At 56.5% G+C, this 13,802-nt stretch overlaps 5 protein-coding genes across 7 annotated transcripts; all 5 read left to right on the top strand.

The window, feature by feature from the left end:
- Positions 1 to 263: 263 nt before the first annotated feature.
- On the top strand, positions 264 to 3,458 carry ABB37_03095 (putative CAS/CSE/importin domain protein; the record flags this gene model as incomplete). Of its 2 annotated transcripts, none has more annotated exons than XM_015800319.1 (1): positions 264 to 3,458. In XM_015800319.1, exon 1 carries the CDS (start codon positions 546 to 548, stop codon positions 3,456 to 3,458), a length of 2,913 nt encoding a protein of 970 aa, XP_015661921.1. In that variant the 5' UTR covers positions 264 to 545. The 2 variants fall into 2 exon arrangements, with proteins under 2 accessions (XP_015661921.1, XP_015661922.1); XM_015800320.1 differs by having other exon boundaries at positions 291 to 3,458.
- A 792-nt stretch (positions 3,459 to 4,250) lies between these two features.
- On the top strand, positions 4,251 to 4,691 carry ABB37_03096 (hypothetical protein; the record flags this gene model as incomplete). The annotated part of the gene is made up of 1 exon (XM_015800321.1): positions 4,251 to 4,691. The coding sequence occupies exon 1, from the start codon at positions 4,371 to 4,373 to the stop codon at positions 4,689 to 4,691; it is 321 nt and encodes a 106-aa protein (XP_015661923.1). The 5' UTR covers positions 4,251 to 4,370.
- A 538-nt stretch (positions 4,692 to 5,229) lies between these two features.
- Positions 5,230 to 6,330, top strand: ABB37_03097 (hypothetical protein; the record flags this gene model as incomplete). The annotated part of the gene is made up of 1 exon (XM_015800322.1): positions 5,230 to 6,330. The coding sequence occupies exon 1, from the start codon at positions 5,626 to 5,628 to the stop codon at positions 6,328 to 6,330; it is 705 nt and encodes a 234-aa protein (XP_015661924.1). The 5' UTR covers positions 5,230 to 5,625.
- Positions 6,331 to 7,152: 822 nt separating this feature from the next.
- ABB37_03098 (hypothetical protein) lies at positions 7,153 to 9,966 on the top strand (the record flags this gene model as incomplete). Of its 2 annotated transcripts, none has more annotated exons than XM_015800323.1 (1): positions 7,153 to 9,966. In XM_015800323.1, the coding sequence occupies exon 1, from the start codon at positions 8,113 to 8,115 to the stop codon at positions 9,964 to 9,966; it is 1,854 nt and encodes a 617-aa protein (XP_015661925.1). In that variant the 5' UTR covers positions 7,153 to 8,112. The 2 variants fall into 2 exon arrangements, with proteins under 2 accessions (XP_015661925.1, XP_015661926.1); XM_015800324.1 differs by having other exon boundaries at positions 7,170 to 9,966.
- A 922-nt stretch (positions 9,967 to 10,888) lies between these two features.
- On the top strand, positions 10,889 to 13,540 carry ABB37_03099 (putative mitochondrial hypothetical protein; the record flags this gene model as incomplete). Its single annotated transcript, XM_015800325.1, has 1 exon — positions 10,889 to 13,540. Exon 1 carries the CDS (start codon positions 10,958 to 10,960, stop codon positions 13,538 to 13,540), a length of 2,583 nt encoding a protein of 860 aa, XP_015661927.1. The 5' UTR covers positions 10,889 to 10,957.
- Between the last annotated feature and the right edge of the window lie 262 nt (positions 13,541 to 13,802).

Consider the following 13,802-nt stretch of genomic DNA (forward strand, 5'->3'; position numbering starts at 1 on the left):
TTGTCTATTGTATATATATATATATATATATATATATATATATATTTTCGATGTGAAGCTTCTTTTATGTAAGCCTCAATAGGTAGCAACAATGAGAGGGCAGAAGTTGGGCTGCAGTACACAGGTCCGCGTGCGTTGTCTTCCAGACGCGTCTCTCCAGCTTACCAGTGTGGGCTTTTTTTCCTCACCTACTTCTTTACCGACTTCTCCGCTCCACGCATCTTTGGTCTCCTTCTTGCAATCGCTTCCTTTATTCGTTGCCGAGTTCGGGCCGTTGATATCCGCTGCGCAGTGTTTTTTCTTCTTCTCTGACACTTTTTCTTCATTGTCTCTCCCGTTTGTTGTCGGCTGAGGCAATCACACACACAATTTCTTTCACATACTGACTCATAGAGGCTCCCTTACTTCTTCATCGTAGCGAACGGAGCTTTCATTTGTTAGAGAAGTCGACTACGGCACTTTCTCCTTTTTTTTTCTTCTCCGCCTACGTGTGTGTCGTTCCGTCGTGCTTTCCTCTCTTTATTCTTCAGCACACATTTTAGATCATGCAGCCCATCGATCCTGATGACCCGCGGCTCGTGTCCATCTTTGTGGCGGTGGCCGAGAAGGCGTCATCGGTCAACTCCGTAGACCGCGACCAGGCCGAGCAGGAAATCAAGAAGTACCAAAACTCCGTCGACCAGCAGCGTGGCTTCGTGCAGCTGCTTCTTCATCTCGCCACAAACGGGCATCCGACGTCCGCCTTCTACGCCATTGTGCTGAAAAACACGGTGAAGCTGTGCTGGAACCCGTCGATGGCGGAGCACTGCATTCAGGAGGACGACAAGGCTGCGGTGCGAGAAGTCATCATCCGCTTAATGCTTCAGTCCCCGCCTGCCATTCAGCGCAACATGGCGGAGACGATCGCGCTCATTGCGGATGTGGACTTCCCCACCCGGTGGCCCAACGCATTGGCCTTAATTGTAGAAGTGCTGAACACGGCGCACTCAGTCGCCGTGCAATGCGCCGCCCTCTCCACCGCCCACAGTATCTTGCGCAAATACCGCATGCAGGGCGACTTCACGGAGACATTTGTTGCTGAGCTGCGCACCGTCTACACGGTGTTGTTCCCCACCCTCATGCACAGCATCCACACACTACTGAGCATGGTGGCCGCCAATCAACCCGGCACCGAAATCGCCACCTGCGTAAAAGGAGTCACGGCGGCGGTGGAGTGTGTGCGTGACATGACGTCGCTCGACCTTGGCGACGAGCTCATCGCGCAGAAGAAGGCGATGATGGATGTGTTCCTGCAATGCCTGTCGCTTCCTTTGCCCGTTGGTGGCGCGGCGTGTGCGCAGGCGACGGCAACCATCATCGCCCTCAAGTCGGCCGTCACGGCGTGCGTGACACACCTGCTGAACGCCTTTGACGAGGATTTCGAGGCCTACGCGCCGCAGTTCCTAAGCGTTGTGTGGGCGCTGATCGCCGACCCGTCCAGCCGAACGGCGGAAATGGATGACTTAGTGGTTTGCAGCATCGAGTTGCTCTCCGGGGCATGCCGCGGTACCTCACGGCCGTACTTCGACGACGTTGATAAACTACGAGAGCTGGTGCACAACATCATCCTGCCGAACCTCGCCGTGAATGACGAGGACTTGGAGCTGTACTTGTACGACCCCGACGCGTACATTCAGAAGGACATTGAGGGCTCCGACCTCCACACCCGTCGCCGCGCGGCTGGCGAGTTGGTGCGCACGTTGGTCACTCATCTGCCCGACAAGATGCGCCCGCTGATCTCCGCCGAAACGAAGGCGCTCTTCGAGACAGCCTCCAGCGACTGGAAGGCGAAGGACACGGCCATCTACCTCGCCTCGTCCTTAGCGCTGGAGGGCCAGCACGTCGACGCGCAGCGCGGTGCCGCCGCCCAGCAGCTGAGCAACCTCATTTCCTTCGACGACTTTCTTAGCAGCCTTGTCATACCGGAGCTGACTTCGGGTGTGTCGGTGAACAGCCCCGCCATCATCAAAGCCGACTGCATTCGCGTCATTGCGGTGTTTCGCTATCACATCGCTCCGAGTCTCTACGCCAACCTCATCTCCGTGCTGGCGGAGTGGGTGAAGACGGACGACCACGTAATTATGTCCTACGCCGCACACACACTCGAGCGGCTGCTGTGCGTGCAGCGGGAGCAGGGGTACGTCGCCACCGAGGCGGTCTTCCAGCCGCAAACAGCCGCCGTGCTGCAGACGCTCTGCACGCGCATCCAGAGCACGGAGCAGCCGAATCAGTTTCTCATGCAGTGCCTCATGCGGGTGTGCTTTCGCTTTCCACAGGCGGTCGCCCCGTTGGCAGGGGCAGTGGTGGAGAGCCTGAACCAGGTGCTGCACCGCGCCGCTCGCAATCCGTCCAACCCGCTCTTCAGCCACTGCCTCTTCGAGACCATCTCCAAGTGCATCGCAATGCGGCCGGAGCAGGGCACCGCCATGGAGGGCCTTCTGTGGGACAACTTAATTTACGTGCTGGCGCAGGACGTCGTGGAGTACGTGCCCTACGTGCTGCAGATCCTGTCGCAGCTCCTGCGCACCCATCAGCCCCCCTGCGACACCCCGCCAGCGCACTTCCCCTCCCTCCTCGACCCACTCACGCAGCCCGGCATCTACGAGAACAAAGGCAATGTGCCTGCCGTTGTCTGTCTGCTGTGCGCGTTCATTGAGCTGTACCCTAGCTACGTCCACAGCCGCAACCTGACCAACCCGATTCTCAACATTTTCGCCTACTTGGTTCGGCTGAAAAACTACGACCATGAGGGACTCAACATCATCACGGCGGTCTTGCTCGCGTACCCGCCCGATGTGATGGCCATCTACGTCGACAACGTGCTGAGGGTGCTGCTGGACCGCCTCAGCAACGCCCGCACGCCGAAGTTTGTCCGCATCCTGATTCTCTTCCTGTCTGTCTACGTGGTGGTGCGCGGCGCACACGACTTAGTGTCCCGAATGAACAATCTGAAGCCGGGGCTCTTCATGCAGCTGCTGGGCAACGTGTGGCTGCCGCACATGCAGAAGATCACCGGCGAAGTGGAGCGCAAGACTTGCGTGGTGGCCCTGGCGAAGGTGCTATGCGACTGCGAGGAGCTGCAGGCCGACACGAAGGCGTGGACGACGAGCGTCTTCAGCTGCCTCAAGATGATCCACGCAGGGGCGGAGCAGGACGACTACACGAGCTTTGCCCCAAAGGCTGGCACCCTGCAGGACCTGACGCAGTTACCGGGCAACTCTGCCGACGCCGCCGTGAACAGCGTGTTTTGCCCGCTGCAAGAGGCGGCGCCGAAGCCGCGCGACGTGTGCGCCGACGTGGCGAATGCCGATCGGTACTTCCGCGATCACATGATGGAGCTGCTGCGGGGTCGCGGGCAGAGCCTGGTGGGTCCATTGCAGGCTACGCTGACGCCTGATCTGCTGGCCTTAATTCAGTAGAGGTGCTTGTCGGACCTTTCCGTTGTTGCCGTCGTGGGGAGTGTGTGCTGACAGCTGATGTTATCCGTATGAAGCTGCGGCTCATGTTGCGGTAATACGACGCGCTGTGTTTTGCTTCTTTCTCCCTCTATTCAGATGATCGAGCCTTTTCACCTCGTCTTCTTCCCTTGTGCGCATCAACACACAGAGAAAGAGAGGGAGAGAGAGAGGCGTAGAATCTATGCGAAGCGGGGGCAGCTGCCCATTTACAACTATTGCCGTTTTGGTATCTTTGTGCTTAACTAACATAATGGAGTTGGTGATGAGAGGTCCTTGACGATAATCGACCGTATCTGTTTCCGTCACCTCACGTGGTGCGACCCTCGGCAGGCGAGGTAAGAAGGATGAAGCGCGCGTATGCGCTGAAGGCCAATGTAGCCAGGCGGCGTTGAGGTGAGGGTCTCTCCTACCCAATGCAGGGCACCACCTACACTTATATAATATCTACGAACCACAATGAACGCCTTCGTCTCACGCTTCTTCAATGTCGTGTGGGCAGCTATGCAGCGGATATTAAGATGTGAAAGAGTAGCTGTCTGCTGTTGTTCGCTGACGCTGCTGCGTAACAAAGAGGAAGTAAATAATAATAAAAAGTGGAGCATCCGTTTAATAATGTTGAACACCCGGTTGGTGGACGACCTAAGCTCCACATTGTTTTTTTTTCCTATTTAAGCCGCCTCACTGTTTCTCCTTCCCGTTGTATTCTCACTATCTCTTGCTCTCCCCTCCTTCGTGATCTTCCACGGCCATTTCAGTCCCCACGGCGCTGTACACTCTCGCACGCACCCGTCGGTGTCTGCACTTCCCCCAGCACACGACAAACAGGGGAAATCGACGGCGGGCACAGCGCATACGGTGTGGGCTCGGGAGACAATGGCGCCGAAGCCGATTGCACCGCAGGCGCAGGAGTCGAACTACGCTACGGTGTTCAACATCGGCTTTCGCCCCCCTCACAAACCGCTGCCCACCGGTGCCAACACGAAGCTCAAATGTCCTTCATGCGGCGTGTGGGCGCTGAAGGGATCCACCTGTAAAGTCTGCCGCACCCCTATTCCCGGCCCGCGCCGCATCGCCAATCGTTCCTCCCCTGCGCCGCTTACCGAGGTCGGCAAGGCTCGCTCTTCCAAGAAAGGTACTCCGCTGGCGAACGGCAGGCCACCTGCTCCAGCTGTCGCCCATACAGAAAACAGGTAGCGACGCTTGAAGTGAAGGCGTCGAAGGAGCCGTGCGGAAGCGTATGGGCGCCGCAACGACTTCTGTTTGAATTCACATTTTTCTCTCTTTTTGACTGTACGTGGTTTCTTTGCACGAACTGCGAACGGCAAGGGGAAAAAACACGTTGCTTCTTCATCTCTTCTTCTTCACGTTTCTGTGAGTACTTGTGAAGCATCGATTCACCGCGAATAACAGTTTTTTTTTGGTTCTTCTTGTGTTTGGTGTTGTTGTCTGTGTGTCTAACCGCTGTCACGGTCATGCCGATCGTGCTCGCCGTCATCGCTGCCTTCATAGAGGGAAACATAAGAAACGAACAAGAGAGACCAAAGAATCACCCTTATTAGGTGCAGTCACGGTCGCAGAAGAGCCGTTGTCCCGGTGAAAATGTAGCCACAAATTCGCTGCTACTACCGTTGTGTGTGTATTCTTCTTTAGCCTTTACGTCCAGAATCGCATTCCCAATATCCGCTTCTTTTCTCTTCTTTCTTCCCTTTGCGTTTTATCATCTTTTTTCTTAAGTTTGTATTGCATCTGCAGTGGCGCGTTACTGCTGCGGCATTGTTGGCTTCCTCTTTATCCTCTTTCTGCTGTGTCGGGAATCAACGCTATCTCTCTCTCCTTTTCTGTTTTCTTTTTAAATCTCCTGTGTATTTGTGTAGACCAGCACGTCACCGTACGCATTTAAGAAGGACCCTCTAACGCCATAGATGTGATGCAATCTAGAAAACACTCGGTCAAGAGCTCATACAATTGTTACGGCACTCTCACCCCGCATTCATGATCGTCTAAGAGGCAAAGCAAGTCACCGGATTTGCGTATTTTTCTTTTGTTACTACATACTCTATCGCTCTAGTCTCTGTTCGCATTTAGTGCTTTATTTTTTCTTTGTTTTCTTTGTTTTCTTTTCTTTTCAATGAAGGTTCATCTTGAGGATGCGTATGTGGACTTGTGTGTCGAGTACCACACAAAGCCCGTCGAAACCTTCCTCATGTGTCTCAGCAACACGCACGCCGCGCCTGGTGGGGAGGTCTTCATTGATGCGTCCTCCATCGAGGGCGACCACTTCTGTGTTTTTGTGGAGCTGCTCCGTCTTCTGTTGAAGCAGCCGAACACGTTCATAAGACCCACCATCATGAGCGACAGAACGTCGCTTTCGCTGCTGACTCGCTCGTCGATGCAGCAGCCCGCAGCTGCGGCGGACGACCACGTCTTTTACGCCATACCGCCGCGGCTGCTGCGCCTCAAACTGAAGCTGTCCCGCAATGCCAACAACGCTGACGTGGAGCGTGTTTGTGGGTTGGTGGAAGTGCAGAAGGAGCTGTCCTGCCTGCCTGTTGCCCTCCCACGTGGCGGATCGCTTCTCGAGCATGGCGAGACCACCGGGACACTGTCGCAGCTCACCTGGCCAGAGAAGGCGGTGCTCGAGTGCGTTGACCTATGCGACTCCGTCTTCGTCTCGCTTCCCGGCGGGCGTGCGTTACGTGCCGCCACCCGCCGCAACGTGTACCTGCTGAACGTGTTTTTATGTGGCTGTAGTGTGAACAGGGCAGTCATAGAGCAGATTGGGGCTGCGACGAGGCAAAACCGGCGACGCTTCCGCGCGGTGTGCGTGGCGTAGCAACGCCGTCGAATCCGCGACCGTGAAGACCACGTTCTCGATGCTCTATGTATAGTTTTTTTTCTTGGTTTTTATCGAATACGTCGACTCCATGTTGACGGTCTCGACTCCTCACTCCTCTCTGTCTCTCCCTCCCATCGTTTCTTGTTTCTCATAAAGGCTCTTGTTCTGTTCCCCTGTGCCTGCAGTTTATACTTCATTTGCTGTTCTTTTCTTTTTTCCCTTTCTAAACCTGTGGGTGAACATGTCAATTGAAGCCAATTGTTGAAGGGTGGTGCCGTGGAGTTTTTGGCACTCTTCGTCTAACGAGTTCCTCTCCGAGCATGTGTGTTTGTGTGTACCTCTTCTTCCTCTCTCTTTTTTTTTTTGTATGTTTCGTGCTACAAAGTTTTTTTTTCTGTCCATTCTGTTTTGTATGGTACTTACCCCCTCCAATAGTAGAATGACTTCTTGTTTGTTCTTTTGTTAGCGACATCGTCCTCGTCTTGTCAAAGCCCTGGATGCCACTTGGTGGAAGTGCGGAGGGAACGCGGTGCAGCGGCGCGAACAGCGCCATTTAGACAAGAGCACAAACGGAGGAGTGCGTGGGATTTCGCGGTGTAACGTGACTGCATAACTGCTCTGCTGTTTCATCAACCGCCACGAAAAAGAAAGGGAAAGCGTGCATTTGTTTATGCAGCGTACTTCCCTGTGCAGCTTCTCTGCAGTTGCAGTACTCGTCTTGCCACCGGTACACACACAGACCAGCGCTCGTCTTTCCATGTCCCCTCCTTTTTTCCCTCTCTCTATCTCCCTACGTACTCATTCCCCACCAAATGAACGAGCAACAACCAAAAACAAGCTCTTGTACAAACGCACACATACCTCCTTTCCTTTCTCTGCGCAGCGGACGTGAACACAAACGGCGTCAGACGTCAAAGCCACCACCACAAAACTCCAACGACATTCAAGCGAGCAACGCAACACAAAATTTCTCATAATCGTCTTTGCTTGATACTGCGTTCACTCCCACAAAATAATACCATTCACCCCCAAAAAGGTTTGACTTGCTGCACACAGGTATCTTTCGGAGTAGCTTACTATTGCTAATATTATTTCCCCTCTCTCTCTCGTCACGCACAGCTGAAAGAAACTTGTGTAGCAGCTACTTGCATACACTCACCCCCACACAAACGCACACGACACGTGCAGCGGAGAAGCCTGCTCTATTGCACTTCTTCCCTTTCACTGCCCTGGACGTCCGCGCGCGGTGTTCCACAAACCCCAAAAGCAAAGCAAGTCTTTTTCCCCTCCTTTGTTTGTTCCCTTCTCAGCGGAACGGCAATTCGTAGAAGCGTGGTGAACGGCCACCCGGTCCGAAGCATATTTATGTAAAGTTGAGTCTGGTGTTCATTTATACTGTGCACACCGACACGTTGTTGTGGTAGTTTTAGGTCTTTTTTGTTTGGTTGTTCCGGAACGTACACACCACGAATTCTGTACATCGTTTTTTTCTTGATTGTTTAGTGTGTTTGTATCTCTCTCTGTCTGAGTGTGTGTGTGTGTGCGCTTATCGAGCCTGTTTCTTTGGATTTACCCCGCGTTTTTTTTTCTTCGGTTGCTGCACGTTCTGATCCTCGACTATCTTTTCCTTAGCTGCGTGTGTACGCGTTAAGGTAACGTACGTGATTTGTTGGTGCTTGCTGAATTAGCCTGGCGTCTATTTCTGTTACTATCATTTCCCCTTTTCACGTCTCACGTGCAGTGCGCACTTACTTTGTTTCAAAAAAAAAAAGGAACATCATGTCCGCCGTGTACGCGAGTGTGATCGGCAAAGAGTTCGCTGCCGGCGTGACGCTCGACGACGCCAATCGAATTGTCCGTGTAGCCTCGTCGATGCCCTCGCTGTCATCACTGCAAGTGGGCATGGTGGTGCGCTCTATCAGCGGCGTGCCGGTCGGCGACGGACGCGCTGAGCAGGCGCGCCACCACAGCAACCGCTCGCAGGTCCTCGTGGTGTTGGGCACCCCCGCCAAGGACGAGTTCGATCTCGACTCCGATGAAGACACCGAGGCAGACTTCAAGCCGCCCACCTCGCTGCCTCCGCTGCTGCCGGAGTTCCACAACGCCGTTGCGCAAAACAGCTCATCGGTGATCTACGATGCCACGGTGAAGTGTGGGCCGGGTGGGTGCGTTATTATTATGTCCGAGGGGGCCAATCCAGCACTCCCCATCACGCTCGCCGCGGTGAAGGCGAAGGCGGAGGTGATGTACATCGACACCGTCGCCCGCATGAAGACGCGGCAGACCATCGACAACGCCGGTGGGATGCTGAAGAAGTCCCTCGAGAAGGGCCTGTGGATCTACGTGGAGCAGGCGACCAAGTCCATCACTTTCCTGCGGCAAGTCAGCGACTGCATTAACGAGGTGAAGGCGTCGGGCAAGATGCACGCCACGGCGCGCGTGCTGCTGATGTGCGAACCGCATCCACACTTTCCAGAGGCACTCATGCGCGGCAGCGTCACACTGCGCAGCCGCCTCCAAAACAACAACGCAGCGGAGGTTGACGTGAGGGAGGAACTCTCGGAGAGCACCCACCGTAAGCTGGCCATTCACGGTGACGACATGGCCCCGGGGGAGACGGCGGCCAAACCGGAGGTCACCGCCACGCGCAAAAAGGTACGCATTTCGAACCAGGTCAGCATCGTACAGCTGGAGAAGAGCACGTTTATGGAGATGAGCGCCAGTGCGAAGTTGACGGCAGAGCCGACGGCGTCGGGGGAAGGCATTACACGAGTCGCCAAGTACTCCTTCGGGTCCAACGAAAAGTTTATCTCGCTCTCGTACGTGCGGGATCACCGCTTTGCCGTGGGCACAAACAGCGGCTACGTCGTCCTCATCGACCGCGACGGCCTGCCGCTGATTCAGTTCCGCCCGCACAAGGCCTGCATCTGGGACGTCAGCTTCGCTTCCCAATTTGACTTCGCTACCGCCTGCGAGGACGGCACCAGCGCCATTTACAACTACTCCCTGACCAACCAGGAGCTGACCACCGTGTCCGTCGCGTCTTTCCAGAATGACGTTTTTGCCGTCACGTACGCCGACCCGAGCGACGTGAACAGCGCCGTGCTGTCGGGTGGTCTCAGCGCCACCGTGTGCGTGCTGCACTCGGATCGGCAGAACAGCTCCTTCATTGCCTGCCGCACCTCCATTCAGGCCATGTGCGCCACGCAGAAGAAGCAAGTCATCGTGGGCGGCGGCACGGGGGCCTGCACCCTCATCGACGCGAACTACTGCGTCGTGACGGACATCACGAACGCGCACAACAAGAAGGTGCCGGCGGTGGGCTCGCACGGCAGCGTGGCCGTGACAGGCGGCTTCGACTGCACGCTGCGCCTCTGGGACGTCCGCAACGGCTTCCATCTCACCTCGCAGCAGCAGTTGAATGAGGTAATTACGGCGGTAGCTGTGAATGATCGTTACGTCTCTGCCTGCAGCGGGTCAAGCCTTTTTGTGTGGGACCCGCGCATGATGGACCGCACGCTGGCGATGAAGACGAATGCGTGGCGGGATTTGACGCGTGGGCTAGTGCTGGATGGCAACATCATCGTGACGGCCTCCGTCGATGGCGTAGCCCGCATCTGGGAAGTGAATTAAGGTACCGTGAATACATTGCCACTCACAGCCGCGCTTCCACTAGCGCGCCATCACCAGGAAAGGACTGACATACACACACCGTTACGTCTCATTTCTCTCTCACAGTGGGACGTTAAAGGTACGTATAAGTGGCGTTTTTTTTTTCTCTTTTCTTCCTGCACTTCAGTTGTGGTTGTGGGGGCTGCAGTGCTCCGACCTGATAGCGACGAGTTGCGTTTGCCGTCTCCTCCTACCACCGCGAGGTACGTAGCCAGCATTTGCCTGACCCTCCCACCCCACCGAAGTGTGCGTTGCCTTTTCATTTTTGAAGACCACTACGACTATGCGACGTAGTGCTTCGGGTAATGTGCCTAAACGATCCGTTTTGCCTCTTTCGCTTGATTGCTGTCTCTCTTTTAAGCAGAAAACCTCGTCACTACTCGCCGTTTTGCTGCCACACTCTCTACACAAGAAAGAAAGAGAAATAGTAAAAGACGTCCATGACGGTGCCCGGTGTGCGTCGCTGTTGTCAAGCAACGACTCGCCGCCTTTTTTTTCTTCCTAGCACGCTCCGAGACGTGTTGGTGGACATCTTTCCGTGTTTTCATGTGTGTGAGTGTGTCGGTTCCGTAATATTCGCGTCTTTTACGCGGCGTGCTCGCTGAGTTAATCCTTATGACATGGAAATCAGGCAAACATACTTATCAAGCGCATGTGTAGAAACGGACGGAAGCAGACAGGAGAGGCGGGGTACGCCCAGCTCATCGGAGAGCGCCGCGGAGCATTGCGCTCTCATAGTTCCAGAGGTACCCAAAAGCTTCGCCATTCCGAGCGGTTGGGTGCCTAGCTGTCGCGCTCACCTCAGTTTTGCTGTTTTGGTTTTGCGTTCCGCCATTGTTCCCTATCGTTCCTTTTTATTATTTCGTAATTCAACACCTACCGTAGAATAAAAAGTGAAGCATAAGAAGCACACAAACACACACACAGACCTCAGCAAATACTTCGAGCGTATATGTCCGAAGTTGCTCACGAGGATGTCGGCGGCACCGACCCCACCGTGCCCAGGCCGGAGGTGCGCATCGCGGACACCATGTCGGAGCTGAGCGCCGCCATCCAGCAGCTCGTCGACCTCGGCCTCTCCCTCGACCCCGTTGTTCCCCTCAATAGGGATGAGGTAGAGCAGACACTCATCACAGACAGCTGGAGCTGCCCGGTGTGCGGCACCGCGAACACACCTATCTGCCCCTCCTCCGGCAAGCCGCACCGACGCCGCCTTGTCACGGTTGCCCAGCACATCCTGCGCCTGATTGAGCGGCACGTCGGCAAGGTGTACGTGCGTCCGGCGCAGCTCTCGCAGCGGGTCGAGGGGGAGGTGCAGGTGCGGACACACCGCCGCCTCATCATGAACCCACACACCTTCCTCCTCGCCTTCTACTTCGCCGCCGGGGCGTCGACAACGGCGGACCCGCTCCGCGACGGCAGCGCGCTCACGGCGGAGTGCGCGCAGCACCTGCTAGACGTACTGCGTGAGATCAAGCTCTACGGCGCGACATCGCCGGTTGACGATAAGTACAGCCTGTCGTTGCTCAAGTCCTTCCGCAGTGCGTGGCGGCAGTATCTGCGGCAGGTGAAGTGGGAGGTGGCGGAGAAGAACACCGGCAGCAGCCACCGCAGCCGCAGCGCGGAGTCCACCGAAGCGGAGGCGGAGGAGGCAGATGGGACGCACAGGCTGCACGCCAACAGCGCCGAGGCGCGCGATGAGTTGGTGAGCTGCACCCGCGCTGCCCTGATGGACGCGGTCACCCACTCACGCAAGGACCCGGACAATCAAGACCTCCGCCTCTTCACCGCCATGCTGTATCAACGCCTCTCCCGCCTGTGCACTAAGGAGGAGTTCGATGACGTGAAGCGCAAGGTGGAGCAGATCGAGGCGCGGGACACCACCCCCAAAATCGAGTACGCCAGTCCGCCCTGTCTGCCCTCCGACGCCAACACGACGGCCTCCGATGAAGAGGCGCCGGTCGGCGTTGGCGCCTCGCCGGACGCGTCTTCCTCCTCTGCGGGGCGGGGGCCGCGCCGGGCAGGGCCGGATCTCCCTCCGGGGTGGTACGTCGACGAGCGCGGCATCTCCCGCCCGCCCGCCGACCTCGCCGAGATGCAGCGACGCGAGCGGTATCGGGAGCGTGAAATGAAGGCCCAAAAGGCGTACGAGGCCGTGATGGACGTGAAGCGGGAAAAGGGCCAGCTGGAGCAGCTGCAGGAGAACGCCGTGGCGGTGTTGGACAAGGCGGAGCTGCAGGCGTTAGCGGCCGATCTGAACCGAAGTCCTCCCCGCCTGCAGCGCCTCTCTCGTCTGCTGACAATTGTGGAGGACCGCTTTGTGGAGGCCTTGCCGCCGCGCCTGCGCTCGCGTGTGCGGCAGGAATTTCACGATGTGCTGGATTGGAACGCCATCCAACGTCGCGCCAAAGGGAACGCGCTGAACATCGCCAACCTGGTGCGCTTCGTCGGCCAGCAGGTGATCAGCTACAGCGCCCCGGTGCGTGAGGACGCCACCAACACACGCATGACGGCCATCTGCGCCGACATTGAGCAGTGCGTGCCCGACGTGGGGACTGCCGTGGCCAACGCCTTCGAGTTTCTCTTCGACGCCATCCACGAGCTGCGCAGCGACGTCGCCGCGTACTCTCTCCTCCTCATCAGCGACTCGCTCAAACTGAGCGCCGTGCAGTTCATCCGCGATTTTGTCACGTCGTGCCTGCCGCCGCCGCCGAAGTGGTCCAAGTCAATTGCGTTTCTGCAGGGCGAAGTCAACGACGCACGTGTGCGGGCGTGGGCCGCGACGAGCGTCCCGCAGGCGTGGACCTCGACCACCGAGCCGGAGCGCCGCATACGGGGCGCGCTGCTGATGGGCACGCTGGATCTGCTGCGCAGCGGGCAGCACACCAGCCTCAACCGATGGGACGAGCTACCGCCGGAGATATTCTACTTTGAGAAGCACGCCATCTTCAAAGCCGCCAACACCGTGCAAGAGTGCACGCTGCTGCTGTTGCTGGAGGGCACCGTCTCCAGTGTGCTGGCGCAACGTGGGGTGAAGGCGGTGGTCGTGTCGAAGATCATTCTCAAGCTGCACGACCACATTCTTCAGCTGCTGACGCAGGACATCAAATTGAACGCGCTGAAGGAGTCGGTGATCGAGTTCATCGAGAGCGAGTTGTACCACCTGAACGTCGGGGAGACGGAGACGGCGGATGCCGTCGCACTGGCCGCCCTTACCGCCAAGATCACTCTGACGGAGGCGGAGCGGCAGGTGGTGTGGTCCATCATCGACAAGATGACGGACACACAGAACCAACTCTACGTCACCTTTGAAAAAAAGATTATTCAATTTATGGAGTCGATGCTGGTGCACAACAAGGATGACGCGGCACCGGTGGGTCTGGTGACGGAGTCGTTGAAGCGGTTGGTGCAGCTGATGCGGCGCATGTTGCTCTTCCACTGGGAGGTGTACGCACCCTACTACCACGAGCTCATCCCTCTCCTCACCTTTGACCCTGCCACGCCAGCGGCCGCCTCTATGCCGCCAGCGGAATGACGTTCAAAGTTGTGAAGCCGTTCATTTTTTTTTTCTTTCTTCTGCCTTTCCTGAGACAAGACGCTTGAGCCGCACGGAAAGGCGTGACTCTGCGCTTCTCTTCTTACTCAGCGCAGCCGACGTGCCGGCGCTGCGTTGGCGTTCCCCTATTATTATTATTATTATTATTATTATTGGTACATTTCTTAAGTTCACTTCTTCTTCGTACGTTTATGTTGTCGCCGCTTTTAACACCGTCGCTTGTGTGCACTTGCGGATACTC

This window comes from Leptomonas pyrrhocoris, assembly GCF_001293395.1.
Source record: "Leptomonas pyrrhocoris isolate H10 chromosome Unknown, whole genome shotgun sequence".
Classification (NCBI taxonomy): domain Eukaryota; phylum Euglenozoa; class Kinetoplastea; order Trypanosomatida; family Trypanosomatidae; genus Leptomonas; species Leptomonas pyrrhocoris.